At 52.0% G+C, this 20,291-nt stretch overlaps 1 protein-coding gene across 9 annotated transcripts in view; it reads left to right on the plus strand.

The window, feature by feature from the left end:
* LOC146019720 (uncharacterized) overlaps nt 1-20,291 on the plus strand; it is a 121,810-nt gene that overhangs the window by 37,905 nt on the left and 63,614 nt on the right. For 5 of the 9 annotated variants that reach the window (XM_083152218.1, XM_083152223.1, XM_083152219.1 and 2 more), the window contains 3 exons: nt 5,772-5,831; nt 9,371-9,430; nt 12,970-13,029. The exons of 1 other annotated variant lie outside the window; for it this stretch is intronic. In XM_083152218.1, the coding sequence (XP_083008344.1) occupies nt 5,772-5,831; nt 9,371-9,430; nt 12,970-13,029 (180 nt within the window). The remainder of the gene's footprint in view (nt 1-5,771; nt 5,832-9,370; nt 9,431-12,969; nt 13,030-20,291) is intronic. 3 more of the 9 variants (XM_083152224.1, XM_083152227.1, XM_083152226.1) reach the window with 1 other exon arrangement.

Here is a 20,291-nt window from a genome sequence, read left to right on the forward strand (position 1 = left end):
GCTCCGGCAGCCGTCCTCATCATCCCCTAACACTGGTAAATGCTCCGGCAGCCGTCCACAACATCCCCTAACACTGGTAAATGCTCCGGCACCCATCCTCATCATCCCCTAACACTGGTAAATGCTCCGGCAGCCGTCCCCATCATCCCCAACGCTGGTAAATGCTCCGGCAGCCGTCCCCATCATCCCCTAACACTGGTAAATGCTCCGGCAGCCGTCCCCTTCATCCCCTAACACTGGTAAATGCTCCGGCAGCCGTCCTCATCATCCCCTAACACTGGTTAATGCTCCGGAAGCCGCCCCCATCATCCCCTAAGGCTGGTAAATGCTCCGGCAGCCGTCCCCATCATCCCCTAACACTGGTAAATGCTCCGGCAGCCGTCCACAACATCCCCTAACACTGACAAATGCTCCGGCAGCCGTCCTCATCATCCCCTAACACTAGTAAATGCTCCGGCAGCCGTCCCCATCATCCCCTAACACTGGTAAATGCTCCGGCAGCCATCCACAACATCCCCTAACACTGGTTAATGCTCCGGCAGCCGTCCCCATCATCCCCTAACACTGGTAAATGCTCCGGCAGCCGTCCTCATCATCCCCTAACACTGGTAAATGCTCCGGCAGCCGTCCTCATCATCCCCTAACACTGGTAAATGCTCCAGCAGCCGTCCACATCATCCCCTAACACTGGTAAATGCTCCGGCAGCCGTCCTCATCATCCCCTAACACTGGTAAATGCTCCGGCAGCCGTCCTCGTCATCCCCTAACACTGGTAAATGCTCCGGCAGCCGTCCCCATCATCCCCTAACACTGGTCAATGCTCCGGCAGCCGTCCCCATCATCCCCTAACACTGGTAAATGCTCCGGCAGCCGTCCACATCATCCCCTAACACTGGTAAATGCTCCGGCAGCCGTCCACAACATCCCCTAACACTAGTAAATGCTCCGGCAGCCGTCCACATCATCCCCTAACACTGGTAAATGCTCCGGCAGCCGTCCACAACATCCCCTAACACTGGTAAATGCTCCAGCAGCCGTCCCCATCATCCCCTAACACTGGTAAATGCTCCGGCAGCCGTCCACAACATCCCCTAACACTGGTAAATGCTCCAGCAGCCGTCCTCATCATCCCCTAACACTGGTAAATGCTCCGGCAGCCGTCCACAACATCCCCTAACACTGGTAAATGCTCCGGCAGCCGTCCCCATCATCCCCTAACACTAGTAAATGCTCCGGCAGCCGTCCCCATCATCCTCTAACTGCTCCGGCAGCCGTCCCCATCATCCCCTAACACTGGTAAATGTTCCGGCAGCCGTCCCCATCATCCCCTAACACTGGTAAATGCTCCGGCAGCCATCCTCATCATCCCCTAACACTGGTAAATGCTCCGGCAGCCGTCCACAACATCCCCTAACACTGGTAAATGCTCCGGCAGCCGTCCCCATCATCCCCTAACACTGGTAAATGCTCCGGCACCCGTCCTCATCATCCCCTAACACTGGTAAATGCTCCGGCAGCCGTCCACAACATCCCCTAACACTGGGAAATGCTCCAGCAGCCGTCCCCATCATCCCCTAACACTGGTAAATGCTCCGGCAGCCGTCCCCATCATCCCTTAACACTGGTAAATGCTCCGGCAGCCGTCCCCATCATCCCCTAACACTGGCAAATGCTCCGGCAGCCGTCCTCATCATCCCCTAACACTGGTAAATGCTCCGGCAGCCGTCCCCATCATCCCCTAACACTGGTAAATGCTCCGGCAGCCGTCCTCATCATCCCCTAACACTGGTAAATGCTCCACATCATCCCCTAACACTGGTAAATGCTCCGGCAGCCGTCCTCCTCATCCCCTAACACTGGTAAATGCTCCGGCAGCCGTCCTCATCATCCCCTAACACTGGTAAATGCTCCGGCAGCCGTCCCCATCATCCCCTAACACTGGTAAATGCTCCGGCAGCCGTCCCCATCATCCCCTAACACTGGTAAATGCTCCGGCAGCCGTCCCCATCATCCCCTAACACTGGTAAATGCTCCGGCAGCCATCCTCATCATCCCCTAACACTGGTAAATGCTCCAGCAGCCGTTCCCATCATCCCCTAAGGCTGGTAAATGCTCCGACACTGCTGTCCACATCATCCCCTAACGCTGGTAAATGCTCCAGGAGCCGTCCCCATTGTGAGGATACGAGTTCTTCAATCACTCAGACACCGAGCAGATGAAACCAAAATATGGTTTATTTTTATCACAGCACACACAGGTAGACAAACACAGGAACAAGAGGCAAATGTAGCATATAAACGTTATCGGGTAGCAGTCCAATGGCAGTCCTTGTAGCAGCAGTTCCAAATCACAAAACTATCACTCCTCCACACAGCAGTGATAGCAGATAAGTCCACACGATACCTAGACAGAGTACAACCTCTTAGTCCAGGACAGTCCATCAAATCTCCCTCCTGGCTTGTGTGCAAGTCATTTTAAAAACTTCTCAATTCCCACGGTGCACAAACCAAAAGTGGGCTTGCAGTGGATCTTGATTGGTGGATTCAAGAGTCAGGCATATCCCCCTCCCAGCTACTGCTGCTGCCCCCCCCCCCCCCTGCTGGGGTCGGTTCCAGTAAGTCTGCTAGTGACCAGAGATATGCAAGGGAGTATCAATACAACGAACAATAACCAGCTGATTACGTTGTGTGGTGGTCACCCCCTGTGGACAACCTTCTTGTTGATAGCAGGGGAATTGGATCACCCCCTGTGGACATAACATATGGGTGAATCCATGCAATGTTCTTTCCTGGCTATTTCCTGTCAGACCATATTTGGGCAAGAGCGATCTGATCTGGAAATACACACAGCTATGGGGAATATAGACATATATGGAGAACAAGAGGGTACCGACGGACTAAAAAGTACATTAATCACTACACCTACTAAAATATAATAATTACAGATTTACAGTGAGTCTGATAACCTCACACCCATCATCCCCTAACACTGGTAAATGCTCCAGCAGCTATCCTAATCATCCCCTAACACTGGTAAATGCTCCGGCAGTCGTCCCCATCATCCCCTAACACTGGTAAATGCTCCGGCAGTCGTCCCCATCATCCCCTAACACTGGTAAATGCTCCGGCAGCCGTCCACAACATCCCCTAACACTGGTAAATGCTCCGGCAGCCGTCCTAATCATCCCCTAACACTGGTAAATGCTCCGGCAGTCGTCCCCATCATCCCCTAACACTGGTAAATGCTCCGGCAGTCGTCCCCATCATCCCCTAACACTGGTAAATGCTCCGGCAGCTGTCCACATCATCCCCTAACACTGGTAAATGCTCCGGCAGCCGTCCCCATCATCCCCTTACACTGGTAAATGCTCCGGCAGCCGTTCCCATCATCCCCTAACACTGGTAAATGCTCCGGCAGCTGTCCACATCATCCCCTAACACTGGTAAATGCTCCGGCAGCTGTCCACATCATCCCCTAACACTGGTAAATGCTCCGGCAGCCGTCCCCATCATCCCCTTACACTGGTAAATGCTCCGGCAGCCGTTCCCATCATCCCCTAACACTGGTAAATGCTCCGGCAGCTGTCCACATCATCCCCTAACATTGGTAAATGCTCCGGCAGCCGTTCCCATCATCCCCTAAGGCTGGTAAATGCTCCGGCGCCATCCCTATCATCCCCTAACGCTAATAAATGCTCCGGCAGCCGTCCCCATCATCCCCTAACACTGGTAAATGCTCCGGCAGCCGTCCCCATCATCCCCTAACACTGGTAAATGCTCCGGGAGCCGTCCCCATAATCCCTTAACACTGGTAAATGCTCCGGCAGCCCTCCCCATCATCCTCTAACACTGGTAAATGTTCCGGCAGCCGTCCTCATCATCCCCTAACACTAGTAAATGCTCCGGCAGCCGTCCCCATCATCCCCTAACACTGGTAAATGCTCCGGCAGCCGTTCCCATCATCCCCTAACACTGGTAAATGCTCCGGCAGCCGTCCACATCAACCCCTAACACTGGTAAATGCTCCAGCAGCCGTCCCCATCATCCCCTAACTCTGGTAAATGCTCCAGCAGCCATCCTCATCAACCTCTAACTGCTCCGGCAGCCGTCCCCATCATCCCCTAACACTGGTAAATGCTCCGGCAGCCGTCCCCATCATCCCTTAACACTGGTAAATGCTCCGGCAGCCATCCCCATCATCCCCTAACAGTGGTAAATGCTCCGGCACCCGTCCACATCATCCCCTAACACTGGTAAATGCTTCGGCAGCCGTCCCCATCATCCCCTAACACTGGTAAATGCTTCGGCAGCCGTCCCTATCATCCCCTAACACTGGTAAATGCTCCGGCAGCCGTCCCCATCACCCCCTAACACTGGTAAATGCTCCGGCAGCCGTGCCCATCATCCCCTAACACTGGTAAATGCTCCGGCAGCCGTCCACAACATCCCCTAACACTGGTTAATGCTCCGGGAGCCGTCCCCATAATCCCTTAACACTGGTAAATGCTCCGGCAGCCCTCCCCATCATCCCCTAACACTGGTAAATGCTCCGGCAGCCGTCCCCATCATCCCCTAACACTGGTAAATGCTCCGGCAGCCGTTCCCATCATCCCCTAACACTGGTAAATGCTCCGGCAGCCGTCCACATCAACCCCTAACACTGGTAAATGCTCCAGCAGCCGTCCCCATCATCCCCTAACTCTGGTAAATGCTCCAGCAGCCATCCTCATCAACCTCTAACTGCTCCGGCAGCCGTCCCCATCATCCCTTAACACTGGTAAATGCTCCGGCAGCCATCCCCATCATCCCCTAACACTGGTAAATGCTCCGGCAGCCGTCCTCATCATCCCCTAACACTGGTAAATGCTCCGGCACCCGTCCACATCATCCCCTAACACTGGTAAATGCTTCGGCAGCCGTCTCTATCATCCCCTAACACTGGTAAATGCTCCGGCAGCCGTCCCCATCACCCCCTAACACTGGTAAATGCTTCGGCAGCCGTCCCCATCATCCCCTAACACTGGTAAATGCTTCGGCAGCCGTCCCTATCATCCCCTAACACTGGTAAATGCTCCGGCAGCCGTCCCCATCACCCCCTAACACTGGTAAATGCTCCGGCAGCCCTCCCTATCATCCTCTAACACTGGTAAATGTTCCGGCAGCCGTCCCCATCATCCCCTAACACTAGTAAATGCTTCGGCAGCCGTCCCCATCATCCCCTAACACTGGTAAATGCTTCGGCAGCCGTCCTCATCATCCCCTAACACTGGTAAATGCTTTAGGTTACCCAAATATTGCTCAAGGAGGTACGACCCACCCTGTGCCTCTCACCCCTTTTCTATTTTCCCTCCTCTCTGCAGCCCAATCTCTGCCTGTAGGTTCTATGCTTCGGCCAATCCTCTTCTCCCAGGATATAGTGGCTAAATTCTGGTTTAGTAAAAGTGTGGAGCTGACACAGGAAGTAGCGCAGTACAATTGCAGATGATAAATTAACGGGCATGCATCCAGCTCTCAGCGTCTCTGTAGTCTCTCCTCGCCCATTCAGTACCTAGCCATGGGCACACACGCTCCCGCTATTGCCCCAGTGCAGCTACAGAGCAGACTGCCTGTGTGGCACCCCACTCAGGGACATCTGATAGGAGCACTCTTTCCGAGGGGGCATTGCCTCAGTCTGTCACTGTGTACATTTCACACCATCCCCCTGCGCTGTCTGCCTCCCTCCCCTGTCCCGTCTACCACTACAGTATTCATAGACTTGTGTTTCTCCTGCAGGCTACAAAAATGGAAACGTGGGTTATCCCAATAACGTCCAGCAGCAACAACAACAACAAGGTAACATTCCTGTTATGTGCAGTGTTGTCACACACCGTGTAATACTCCGTGACCACAAGATGTCACACTCCTGATTCTGTATCCGGAACACATGTGCTGCACACATCCGCATGGCTGACCATATTATTAACCCTCTGAGTTCCAAGGGAATTTGTCAAAATAGGTGTGAAAATTGGCAAGCAAACCTTTTTATTAAACTCTGAGTGTCAATGTTGCTGTAAGAGATCCTCCAAATATCCATTAAAAATGCCAGCATTGCTCGGCTGTGCTCGCAGGCTTACACTCTATAGGGATTAGTAATGCAGTATTATTTGTGCAATCCCAACAGAACAGTCAGGAAGGTTGGCGGTTACTTACTTTCTGCAGCGATTCAGTATTGTGAGGGGATAAATGCTCCGGCAGCCGTCCACAACATCCCCTAACACTGGTAAATGCTCCGGCAGCCGTCCACAACATCCCCTAACACTGGTAAATGCTCCGGCAGCCGTGCCCATCATCCCCTAACACTGGTAAATGCTCCGGCAGCCGTCCCCATCATCCCCTAACACTGGTAAATGCTCCGGCAGCCGTCCCTATCATCCCCTAACACTGGTAAATGCTCCGGCAGCCGTCCCCATCATCCCCTAACACTGGTAAATGCTCCGGCAGCCGTCCCCATCATCCCCTAACACTGGTAAATGCTCCGGCAGCCGTCCACAACATCCCCTAACACTGACAAATGCTCCGGCAGCCGTCCTCATCATCCCCTAACACTAGTAAATGCTCCGGCAGCCGTCCCCATCATCCCCTAACACTGGTAAATGCTCCGGCAGCCGTCCTCATCATCCCCTAACACTGGTTAATGCTCCGGAAGCCGCCCCCATCATCCCCTAAGGCTGGTAAATGCTCCGGCAGCCGTCCCCATCATCCCCTAACACTGGTAAATGCTCCGGCAGCCGTCCCCATCATCCCCTAACACTGACAAATGCTCCGGCAGCCGTCCCCATCATCCCCTAACACTGGTAAATGCTCCGGCAGCTGTCCCCATCATCATCCAGGGGCAAACGCAGGATTTTCAGAAGGGGGTTTCCAGAGGGGCGGAGCAAAGTACGGAGAAGGACACTTAGGTGCCCCAGTAAATGTTTTGATGTCCCGCGGGTGGTAGGGGGTATTATATCAACCGCTCAGCATGTAGGGCCTGGATCAGTAATTTTCACTAATTACCCCTTTACTGCACAGAGGGAGATGGGGTGGGAGAAGGGGGCATTGGGCTGAATGAAGGGGCCCTGATACATAACTTCCAGGGTGGTAGAGGATGTTTAATATGCAGAGGAGGGGTGTATAGTGGAGTGGGCTTATTATTCATAATTTTCTGGTGGGAGGACAGCTTGCTTGACTGCAGATATCTCCAGTTTCCGGAAATAGATTTCTTAGATTTTAATGGAATTAAAAACTAGAGAATCCCACCTACCAAATGGTATTGGGGACTAGGGGATCAGAGTTCAGGAGGCAGAGCAATCCACCAACGAGTATATTAAACTACATAACAAGTGTGTGGAGCTGGAGCAGTAACCAGCTGCTTGAAGGCTGATACAGTATCTCTGGTTTTGGGAACAGTAGAAACAAGCTTCTAGTGTCCTTCAAAGGGGGAGAGTCACAGATTTTTGAATATATCCTCAGAAAAACTCTATTGTCATGACAGAACCTGAAATATCTGACTGGGAACAGCAATTAACAGGCTTGGATGGGGACCACTGCTTTGAAGTCAGATATCTCCGGTTCCCAAGGTCCGATTTTAAAAATTCTTGCACTCTTGGAAAGAGGGGACCCTCAGCTTTCAGACAATGGCCCTTAGACTCCTGGAGGGGTTTCTGGGTACTCAGAAACCCCCCCTGCGTGCGCTACTGTCATCTAACACTGGTAAATGCTCCGGCAGCTGTCCCCATCATCCCCTAACACTGGTAAATGCTCCGGCAGCCGTCCCCATCATCCCCTAACACTGGTAAATGCTCCGGCACCCGTCCACATCATCCCCTAACACTGGTAAATGCTTCGGCAGCCGTCCCCATCATCCCCTAACACTGGTAAATGCTTCGGCAGCCGTCCTCATCATCCCCTAACACTGGTAAATGCTCCGGCAGCCGTCCTCATCATCCCCTAACACTGGTAAATGCTCCGGCAGCCGTCCCCATCACCCCCTAACACTGGTAAATGCTCCGGCAGCCCTCCCTATCATCCTCTAACACTGGTAAATGTTCCGGCAGCCGTCCTCATCATCCCCTAACACTAGTAAATGCTTCGGCAGCCGTCCCCATCATCCCCTAACACTGGTAAATGCTTCGGCAGCCGTCCTCATCATCCCCTAACACTGGTAAATGCTCCGGCAGCCGTCCTCATCATCCCCTAACACTGGTAAATGCTTCGGCAGCCGTCCCCATCATCCCCTAACACTGGTAAATGCTCCACATCATCCCCTAACACTGGTAAATGCTCCGGCAGCCGTCCTCATCATCCCCTAACACTGGTAAATGCTCCGGCAGCCGTCCCCATCACCCCCTAACACTGGTAAATGCTCCGGCAGCCGTCCTCATCATCCCCTAACACTGGTAAATGCTCCGGCAGCCGTCCCCATCATCCCCTAACACTGGTAAATGCTCCGGCAGCCGTCCCCATCATCCCCTAACACTGGTAAATGCTCCGGCAGCCGTCCCTATCATCCTCTAACACTGGTAAATGTTCCGGCAGCCGTCCTCATCATCCCCTAACACTAGTAAATGCTTCGGCAGCCGTCCCCATCATCCCCTAACACTGGTAAATGCTTCGGCAGCCGTCCTCATCATCCCCTAACACTGGTAAATGCTCCGGCAGCCGTCCTCATCATCCCCTAACACTGGTAAATGCTTCGGCAGCCGTCCTCATCATCCCCTAACACTGGTAAATGCTTCGGCAGCCGTCCTCATCATCCCCTAACACTGGTAAATGCTCCGGCAGCCGTCCTCATCATCCCCTAACACTGGTAAATGCTTCGGCAGCCGTCCTCATCATCCCCTAACACTGGTAAATGCTTTAGGTTACCCAAATATTGCTCAAGGAGGTACGCCCCACCCTGTGCCTCTCACCCCTTTTCTATTTTCCCTCCTCTCTGCAGCCCAATCTCTGCCTGTAGGTTCTATGCTTCGGCCAATCCTCTTCTCCCAGGATATAGTGGCTAAATTCTGGTTTAGTAAAAGTGTGGAGCTGACACAGGAAGTAGCGCAGTACAATTGCAGATTATAAATTAACGGGCATGCATCCAGCTCTCAGCGTCTCTGTAGTCTCTCCTCGCCCATTCAGTACCAAGCCATGGGCACACACGCTCCCACTATTGCCCCAGTGCAGCTACAGAGCAGACTGCCTGTGTGGCACCCCACTCAGGGACATCTGATAGGAGCACTCATTCCGAGGGGGCATTGCCTCAGTCTGTCACTGTGTACATTTCGCACCATCCCCTTGCGCTGTCTGCCTCCCTCCCCTGTCCCGTCTACCACTACAGTATTCATAGACTTGTGTTTCTCCTGCAGGCTACAAAAATGGAAACGTGGGTTATCCCAATAACGTCCAGCAGCAACAACAACAACAAGGTAACATTCCTGTTATGTGCAGTGTTGTCACACACCGTGTAATACTCCGTGACCACAAGATGTCACACTCCTGATTCTGTATCCGGAACACATGTGCTGCACACATCCGCATGGCTGACCATATTATTAACCCTCTGAGTTCCAAGGGAATTTGTCAAAATAGGTGTGAAAATTGGCAAGCAAACCTTTTTATTAAACTCTGAGTGTCAATGTTGCTGTAAGAGATCCTCCAAATATCCATTAAAAATGCCAGCATTGCTCGGCTGTGCTCGCAGGCTTACACTCTATAGGGATTAGTAATGCAGTATTATTTGTGCAATCCCAACAGAACAGTCAGGAAGGTTGGCGGTTACTTACTTTCTGCAGCGATTCAGTATTGTGAGGGGATAAATGCTCCGGCAGCCGTCCACAACATCCCCTAACACTGGTAAATGCTCCGGCAGCCGTCCACAACATCCCCTAACACTGGTAAATGCTCCGGCAGCCGTGCCCATCATCCCCTAACACTGGTAAATGCTCCGGCAGCCGTCCCCATCATCCCCTAACACTGGTAAATGCTCCGGCAGCCGTCCCTATCATCCCCTAACACTGGTAAATGCTCCGGCAGCCGTCCCCATCATCCCCTAACACTGGTAAATGCTCCGGCAGCCGTCCCCATCATCCCCTAACACTGGTAAATGCTCCGGCAGCCGTCCACAACATCCCCTAACACTGACAAATGCTCCGGCAGCCGTCCTCATCATCCCCTAACACTAGTAAATGCTCCGGCAGCCGTCCCCATCATCCCCTAACACTGGTAAATGCTCCGGCAGCCGTCCTCATCATCCCCTAACACTGGTTAATGCTCCGGAAGCCGCCCCCATCATCCCCTAAGGCTGGTAAATGCTCCGGCAGCCGTCCCCATCATCCCCTAACACTGGTAAATGCTCCGGCAGCCGTCCCCATCATCCCCTAACACTGACAAATGCTCCGGCAGCCGTCCCCATCATCCCCTAACACTGGTAAATGCTCCGGCAGCTGTCCCCATCATCATCCAGGGGCAAACGCAGGATTTTCAGAAGGGGGTTTCCAGAGGGGCGGAGCAAAGTACGGAGAAGGACACTTAGGTGCCCCAGTAAATGTTTTGATGTCCCGCGGGTGGTAGGGGGTATTATATCAACCGCTCAGCATGTAGGGCCTGGATCAGTAATTTTCACTAATTACCCCTTTACTGCACAGAGGGAGATGGGGTGGGAGAAGGGGGCATTGGGCTGAATGAAGGGGCCCTGATACATAACTTCCAGGGTGGTAGAGGATGTTTAATATGCAGAGGAGGGGTGTATAGTGGAGTGGGCTTATTATTCATAATTTTCTGGTGGGAGGACAGCTTGCTTGACTGCAGATATCTCCAGTTTCCGGAAATAGATTTCTTAGATTTTAATGGAATTAAAAACTAGAGAATCCCACCTACCAAATGGTATTGGGGACTAGGGGATCAGAGTTCAGGAGGCAGAGCAATCCACCAACGAGTATATTAAACTACATAACAAGTGTGTGGAGCTGGAGCAGTAACCAGCTGCTTGAAGGCTGATACAGTATCTCTGGTTTTGGGAACAGTAGAAACAAGCTTCTAGTGTCCTTCAAAGGGGGAGAGTCACAGATTTTTGAATATATCCTCAGAAAAACTCTATTGTCATGACAGAACCTGAAATATCTGACTGGGAACAGCAATTAACAGGCTTGGATGGGGACCACTGCTTTGAAGTCAGATATCTCCGGTTCCCAAGGTCCGATTTTAAAAATTCTTGCACTCTTGGAAAGAGGGGACCCTCAGCTTTCAGACAATGGCCCTTAGACTCCTGGAGGGGTTTCTGGGTACTCAGAAACCCCCCCTGCGTGCGCTACTGTCATCTAACACTGGTAAATGCTCCGGCAGCTGTCCCCATCATCCCCTAACACTGGTAAATGCTCCGGCAGCCGTCCCCATCATCCCCTAACACTGGTAAATGCTCCGGCACCCGTCCACATCATCCCCTAACACTGGTAAATGCTTCGGCAGCCGTCCCCATCATCCCCTAACACTGGTAAATGCTTCGGCAGCCGTCCTCATCATCCCCTAACACTGGTAAATGCTCCGGCAGCCGTCCTCATCATCCCCTAACACTGGTAAATGCTCCGGCAGCCGTCCCCATCACCCCCTAACACTGGTAAATGCTCCGGCAGCCCTCCCTATCATCCTCTAACACTGGTAAATGTTCCGGCAGCCGTCCTCATCATCCCCTAACACTAGTAAATGCTTCGGCAGCCGTCCCCATCATCCCCTAACACTGGTAAATGCTTCGGCAGCCGTCCTCATCATCCCCTAACACTGGTAAATGCTCCGGCAGCCGTCCTCATCATCCCCTAACACTGGTAAATGCTTCGGCAGCCGTCCCCATCATCCCCTAACACTGGTAAATGCTCCACATCATCCCCTAACACTGGTAAATGCTCCGGCAGCCGTCCTCATCATCCCCTAACACTGGTAAATGCTCCGGCAGCCGTCCCCATCACCCCCTAACACTGGTAAATGCTCCGGCAGCCGTCCTCATCATCCCCTAACACTGGTAAATGCTCCGGCAGCCGTCCCCATCATCCCCTAACACTGGTAAATGCTCCGGCAGCCGTCCCCATCATCCCCTAACACTGGTAAATGCTCCGGCAGCCGTCCCTATCATCCTCTAACACTGGTAAATGTTCCGGCAGCCGTCCTCATCATCCCCTAACACTAGTAAATGCTTCGGCAGCCGTCCCCATCATCCCCTAACACTGGTAAATGCTTCGGCAGCCGTCCTCATCATCCCCTAACACTGGTAAATGCTCCGGCAGCCGTCCTCATCATCCCCTAACACTGGTAAATGCTTCGGCAGCCGTCCTCATCATCCCCTAACACTGGTAAATGCTTCGGCAGCCGTCCTCATCATCCCCTAACACTGGTAAATGCTCCGGCAGCCGTCCTCATCATCCCCTAACACTGGTAAATGCTTCGGCAGCCGTCCTCATCATCCCCTAACACTGGTAAATGCTTTAGGTTACCCAAATATTGCTCAAGGAGGTACGCCCCACCCTGTGCCTCTCACCCCTTTTCTATTTTCCCTCCTCTCTGCAGCCCAATCTCTGCCTGTAGGTTCTATGCTTCGGCCAATCCTCTTCTCCCAGGATATAGTGGCTAAATTCTGGTTTAGTAAAAGTGTGGAGCTGACACAGGAAGTAGCGCAGTACAATTGCAGATTATAAATTAACGGGCATGCATCCAGCTCTCAGCGTCTCTGTAGTCTCTCCTCGCCCATTCAGTACCAAGCCATGGGCACACACGCTCCCACTATTGCCCCAGTGCAGCTACAGAGCAGACTGCCTGTGTGGCACCCCACTCAGGGACATCTGATAGGAGCACTCATTCCGAGGGGGCATTGCCTCAGTCTGTCACTGTGTACATTTCGCACCATCCCCTTGCGCTGTCTGCCTCCCTCCCCTGTCCCGTCTACCACTACAGTATTCATAGACTTGTGTTTCTCCTGCAGGCTACAAAAATGGAAACGTGGGTTATCCCAATAACGTCCAGCAGCAACAACAACAACAAGGTAACATTCCAGTTATGTGCAGTGTTGTCACACACCGTGTAATACTCAGTGACCACAAGATGTCACACTCCTGATTCTGTATCCGGAACACATGTGCTGCACACATCCGCATGGCTGACCATATTATTAACCCTCTGAGTTCCAAGGGAATTTGTCAAAATAGGTGTGAAAATTGGCAAGCAAACCTTTTTATTAAACTCTGAGTGTCAATGTTGCTGTAAGAGATCCTCCAAATATCCATTAAAAATGCCAGCATTGCTCGGCTGTGCTCGCAGGCTTACACTCTATAGGGATTAGTAATGCAGTATTATTTGTGCAATCCCAACAGAACAGTCAGGAAGGTTGGCGGTTACTTACTTTCTGCAGCGATTCAGTATTGTGAGGGGATAAATGCTCCGGCAGCCGTCCACAACATCCCCTAACACTGGTAAATGCTCCGGCAGCCGTCCACAACATCCCCTAACACTGGTAAATGCTCCGGCAGCCGTGCCCATCATCCCCTAACACTGGTAAATGCTCCGGCAGCCGTCCCCATCATCCCCTAACACTGGTAAATGCTCCGGCAGCCGTCCTCATCATCCCCTAACACTGGTAAATGCTCCGGCAGCTGTCCACAACATCCCCTAACACTGGTAAATGCTCCGGCACCCATCCTCATCATCCCCTAACACTGGTAAATGCTCCGGCAGCCGTCCCCATCATCCCCAACGCTGGTAAATGCTCCGGCAGCCGTCCCCATCATCCCCTAACACTGGTAAATGCTCCGGCAGCCGTCCCCTTCATCCCCTAACACTGGTAAATGCTCCGGCAGCCGTCCTCATCATCCCCTAACACTGGTTAATGCTCCGGAAGCCGCCCCCATCATCCCCTAAGGCTGGTAAATGCTCCGGCAGCCGTCCCCATCATCCCCTAACACTGGTAAATGCTCCGGCAGCCGTCCACAACATCCCCTAACACTGACAAATGCTCCGGCAGCCGTCCTCATCATCCCCTAACACTAGTAAATGCTCCGGCAGCCGTCCCCATCATCCCCTAACACTGGTAAATGCTCCGGCAGCCGTCCCCATCATCCCCTAACACTAGTAAATGCTCCGGCAGCCGTCCTCATCATCCCCTAACACTAGTAAATGCTCCGGCAGCCGTCCCCATCATCCCCTAACACTGGTAAATGCTCCGGCAGCCGTCCCCATCATCCCCTAACACTGACAAATGCTCCGGCAGCCGTCCTCATCATCCCCTAACACTGGTAAATGCTCCGGCAGCCGTCCCCATTGTGAGGGTACGAGTTCCTCAATCACTCAGACACCGAGCAGATGAAACCAGAAGAATGGTTTATTTTCCACAGCACGCACAAATAGACAATAAACAGTGGCAAAGGTAAATTGCAGAGTAGAAAGATATTCAGGTAGCAGGCCCAAACAGACAGTCCTTGTATAGTCACAGTCCCAGATCAGTTCCACAGGGCAAACTATCACTTATCCCACACCGCAGTGATAGCATATAAGTCCACACGATACCTAGACAGAGCATAACCTCTTAGTCCAGGACAGTCCATCAATTCTCTCTCCTGGCTTGTGTGCCAGTCATTTTAAAAACTTCCTATTTCCCACGCTTCTCCATACCATCAGTGGGCTTGCACTCAATCCCTATTGGTGGATTCAAGTCAGGTTTATCCCCCCTCCCAGGTACTGCTGCTGCCCATCTGCTTCTGCCCCCTGCTGGGGTCGGTTCCAGAAAGTCTGGAAGTGGCCAAGATATGCATAGCAGAGTCAACACAAGATACAAAACACAGTCTGATTACATTATGTGGTGGTCACCCCCTGTGGACAACCTTCCTGTTGATAGTAGGGGAATTTGATCACCCCCTGTGGTGATTGTCCTTCAGCTATCCCCCTCATGTAAACAGCAGGAACAATAATCGGCTGATTACATTATGGGCTGATCACCCCCTGTGGTGGCCGGTTCCACAAAGTCTGCTAGAGCCCAGAGGTTTACAAAGAATTGTAAACCCCCCTGTGGAGATTGCCAATGGTACAATGCTTACATGAATAAAGTCCTGGGAAATACAGACATTACATTTGAGGTGGGATTATACAGCCTAATAATATATGATCTGGAACTACACACACATATAGGGGGTATATAGACATATATGGAGAACAAGAGGGTACCGACGGACTAAAATAGTACATTAATTACTACACCTAATAAAATATAGTAATTACAGATTTACAGTGAATCTGATAACCTCACATTCCTTCCCCTACTATTGTAGTCCCGGTACCCAGCTGTTCAGGAACCAATAACAACCTGGAATAGCGGGATGCAGAGCCGAGAATCTGGGGTTTGGATATACCACCTGAGTCCCACAGGGTGACATCATACCAAACCCATCTTGTAAAAGGCGGCTGGTTTGCAGAACCAGCAAGGGCATGATTACAGTCTAAGTCATACATTGGAACTAACAAGGGATGTAGCGATTCCTCTTCTTCGGATTCTGGGTACCCCCCCCTCTGCAACATTGTAACCTACTAATACTTTTGCCTCGGGCACAATGGGGCAGGGACCACTTTCCACCTCCCCCTCTTGCCCAAGGACCAGGGGCCAAACAGCAGGCCAATATAGGGGCTCTGGCCCTGGCACTTCCACCACCCCGTCATGTCCTTCCTCCCCCAAACCCAAACTAGGGGCATGGCAAATTTCAGTCCAGCATTTGGTCTCAATGTCCAGGGCTGAGGAGGGACCCTCCATCACCAACAATTCCGCTGGTGGCTGCAGGACAGGCTGTGTCAGCTCTGTCCCCTTAAAAGCCAGATGCTCACCTGCAGCTACTTCTGCGCACAGCTCCTTCTCCGCGATAGCCTCCTTCCCCAGCTGAGTATGCTGGGCAGCCCGAAACACGACGTCATCTGTGACTGGTGGGCTGGTGGCCTGGATGTTGTCGGATACTCCTCTAACCACGGCGATCTCTTCTTGGACGCAGTCCTCATAGATCCCCTGGCAGCAGGATAATAGCTCTGCATCTCCCACCTCAGCAAAAGGGAAGCAGTAGTGCAGCTCCTCCCGGGGTGCCTGGCTCAGAGGCCTCACTTCCTTCACGTTGGGGATAACCTCCCCCTGCAGAGAACCCTGAGCAGCTTCCTCCCTAGGATGGGGGAGAAGCAATTGCAAACGGTGCCTTTCATCACGCCCCCTGCGACACTGATCTTGCCATGCTGGGGTATCCAGGAGCCCCCGATCAATCGCCTCTTCCTCTGCCACCACGAAGCACTCCTCCAGACACTGCAATTGTTCCCACACACTCAACTGTGCACCGAAATGGAGGATCCAAGCTCGATAATCAGCAAATGCATTTGTAGGATCTCCCTGATCGTGAAGGATCTGCTGAAGGATTTCCCCGCGAGTGCAGGATCGGATGGGTATACCTCGCAGCTGACATTCTGCTATCAGCTCCTCCATACTCATTTCTTCAAGGGCAGTTAGGGGCCCCCCTGACAACGACCCTTCTCTTGCAGTAACACTTAATTCTGTGGCAGACCCCTCGGTTGTCTGCCCAGATTGCAGTAGCCCCCTTCTAGACCTTTCCTCTGGTTCTATCTGGGGCATCAATGTATTCTGGACTTGTCCTTCAGCCTCAGAATATTGTCCTCTTTGTAGCATCTGGGTAACTGTAGCAATCACTTCCTCTGTAAATTCTACAAACTCTGGCTCTCCCAACAGATTCCAAGAGGTGGCCTCACCTTTACAGTGCAGAAATGCATCCCCCAGGTAACACAACTTGTCCTGTATGCTGGATACTCTCCACCCGCTGATCATCTGCTGAGCGTCTTCCCAGTACTTCCAGATATAATGCATTTTCCTGACAATAAATAACAGATCCGGCTTCCCAGCCTGCCGATACACTGAAGAACCTCCGTCCCTGAGCTGCTCTGCTCCAGGGGTCTTGAGGCATCGATTTTCTTTCCTTGGAAACATTTTCCCTTTCCACAGGAATGACACCTGCTCACTTGCTGAACATCACCTTATTGCATTTTCCGTTTCCTTACATATGGTCTGATCCTCTGTTCTCTGCGCTTTCTGTGCTCGATGGTTGGTGTCTGAATGATCCCACTGTCGCTGCCGCCAAATGTGAGGGTACGAGTTCCTCAATCACTCAGACACCGAGCAGATGAAACCAGAAGAATGGTTTATTTTCCACAGCACGCACAAATAGACAATAAACAGTGGCAAAGGTAAATTGCAGAGTAGAAAGATATTCAGGTAGCAGGCCCAAACAGACAGTCCTTGTATAGTCACAGTCCCAGATCAGTTCCACAGGGCAAACTATCACTTATCCCACACCGCAGTGATAGCATATAAGTCCACACGATACCTAGACAGAGCATAACCTCTTAGTCCAGGACAGTCCATCAATTCTCTCTCCTGGCTTGTGTGCCAGTCATTTTAAAAACTTCCTATTTCCCACGCTTCTCCATACCATCAGTGGGCTTGCACTCAATCCCTATTGGTGGATTCAAGTCAGGTTTATCCCCCCTCCCAGGTACTGCTGCTGCCCATCTGCTTCTGCCCCCTGCTGGGGTCGGTTCCAGAAAGTCTGGAAGTGGCCAAGATATGCATAGCAGAGTCAACCCAAGATACAAAACACAGTCTGATTACATTATGTGGTGGTCACCCCCTGTGGACAACCTTCCTGTTGATAGTAGGGGAATTTGATCACCCCCTGTGGTGATTGTCCTTCAGCTATCCCCCTCATGTAAACAGCAGGAACAATAATCGGCTGATTACATTATGGGCTGATCACCCCCTGTGGTGGCCGGTTCCACAAAGTCTGCTAGAGCCCAGAGGTTTACAAAGAATTGTAAACCCCCCTGTGGAGATTGCCAATGGTACAATGCTTACATGAATAAAGTCCTGGGAAATACAGACATTACATTTGAGGTGGGATTATACAGCCTAATAATATATGATCTGGAACTACACACACATATAGGGGGTATATAGACATATATGGAGAACAAGAGGGTACCGACGGACTAAAATAGTACATTAATTACTACACCTAATAAAATATAGTAATTACAGATTTACAGTGAATCTGATAACCTCACACCCATCATCCCCTAACACTAGTAAATGCTCCGGCAGCCGTCCTCATCATCCCCTAACACTAGTAAATGCTCCGGCAGCCGTCCCCATCATCCCCTAACACTGGTAAATGCTCCGGCAGCCGTCCCCATCATCCCCTAACACTGGTAAATGCTCCGGCAGCCGTCCCCATCATCCCCTAACACTGACAAATGCTCCGGCAGCCGTCCCCATCATCCCCTAACACTGGTAAATGCTCCGGCAGCTGTCCCCATCATCATCCAGGGGCAAACGCAGGATTTTCAGAAGGGGGTTTCCAGAGGGGCGGAGCAAAGTACGGAGAAGGACACTTAGGTGCCCCAGTAAATGTTTTGATGTCCCGCGGGTGGTAGGGGGTATTATATCAACCGCTCAGCATGTAGGGCCTGGATCAGTAATTTTCACTAATTACCCCTTTACTGCACAGAGGGAGATGGGGTGGGAGAAGGGGGCATTGGGCTGAATGAAGGGGCCCTGATACATAACTTCCAGGGTGGTAGAGGATGTTTAATATGCAGAGGAGGGGTGTATAGTGGAGTGGGCTTATTATTCATAATTTTCTGGTGGGAGGACAGCTTGCTTGACTGCAGATATCTCCAGTTTCCGGAAATAGATTTCTTAGATTTTAATGGAATTAAAAACTAGAGAATCCCACCTACCAAATGGTATTGGGGACTAGGGGATCAGAGTTCAGGAGGCAGAGCAATCCACCAACGAGTATATTAAACTACATAACAAGTGTGTGGAGCTGGAGCAGTAACCAGCTGCTGGAAGGCTGATACAGTATCTCTGGTTTTGGGAACAGTAGAGACAAGCTTCTAGTGTCCTTCAAAGGGGGAGAGTCACAGATATTTGAATATATCCTCAGAAAAACTCTATTGTCATGACAGAACCTGAAATATCTGACTGGGAAGAGCAATTAACAGGCTTGGATGGGGACCACTGCTTTGAAGTCAGATATCTCCGGTTCCCAAGGTCCGATTTTAAAAATTCTTGCACTCTTGGAAAGAGGGGACCCTCAGCTTTCAGACAATGGCCCTTAGACTCCTGGAGGGGTTTCTGGGTACTCAGAAACCCCCCCTGCGTGCGCTACTGTCATCTAACACTGGTAAATGCTCCGGCAGCTGTCCCCATCATCCCCTAACACTGGTAAATGCTCCGGCAGCCGTCCCCATCATCCCCTAACACTGGTAAATGCTCCGGCAGCCGTCCTCATCATCCCCTAACACTGGTAAATGCTCCGGCAGCCGTCCTCATCATCTTCTAACACTGGTAAATGCTCCGGCAGCCGTCCCCATCATCCCCTAACACTGGTAAATGCTCCGGCAGCCGTCCCCATCATCCCCTAACACTGGTAAATGCTCCGGCAGCTGTCCCCATCATCCCCTAACACTGGTAAATGCTCCGGCAGCCGTCCTCATCATCCCCTAACACTGTTAAATGCTCCGGCAGCCGTCCCCATCATCCCCTAACACTGGTAAATGCTCCGGCAGCAGTCCCCATCATCCCCTAACACTGGTAAATGCTCCGGCAGCCGTCCCCATCATCCCCTAACACTGGTAAATGCTCCGGCAGCCGTCCTCATCATCCCCTAACACTGGTAAATGCTCCGGCAGCCGCCCTCATCATCCCCTAACACTGGTAAATGCTCCGGCAGCCGTCCCCATCATCCCCTAACACTGGTAAATGCTCCGGCAGCCGTCCTCATCATCCCCTAACACTGTTAAATGCTCCGGCAGCCGTCCCCATCATCCCCTAACACTGGTAAATGCTCCGGCAGCAGTCCCCATCATCCCCTAACACTGGTAAATGCTCCGGCAGCCGTCCCCATCATCCCCTAACACTGGTAAATGCTCCGGCAGCCGTCCTCATCATCCCCTAACACTGGTAAATGCTCCGGCAGCCGCCCTCATCATCCCCTAACACTGGTAAATGCTCCGGCAGCCGTCCCCATCATCCCCTAACACTGGTAAATGCTCCGGCAGCCGTCCCCATCATCCCCTAACACTGGTAAATGCTCCGGCAGCCGTCCCCATCATCCCCTAACACTGGTAAATGCTCCGGCAGCAGTCCCCATCATCCCCTAACACTGGTAAATGCTCCGGCAGCCGTCCTCATCATCCCCTTACACTGGTAAA

Source organism: Crinia signifera, chromosome 7 (genome assembly GCF_055691185.1).
Source record: "Crinia signifera chromosome 7, ASM5569118v1, whole genome shotgun sequence".
NCBI lineage: Eukaryota > Metazoa > Chordata > Amphibia > Anura > Myobatrachidae > Crinia > Crinia signifera.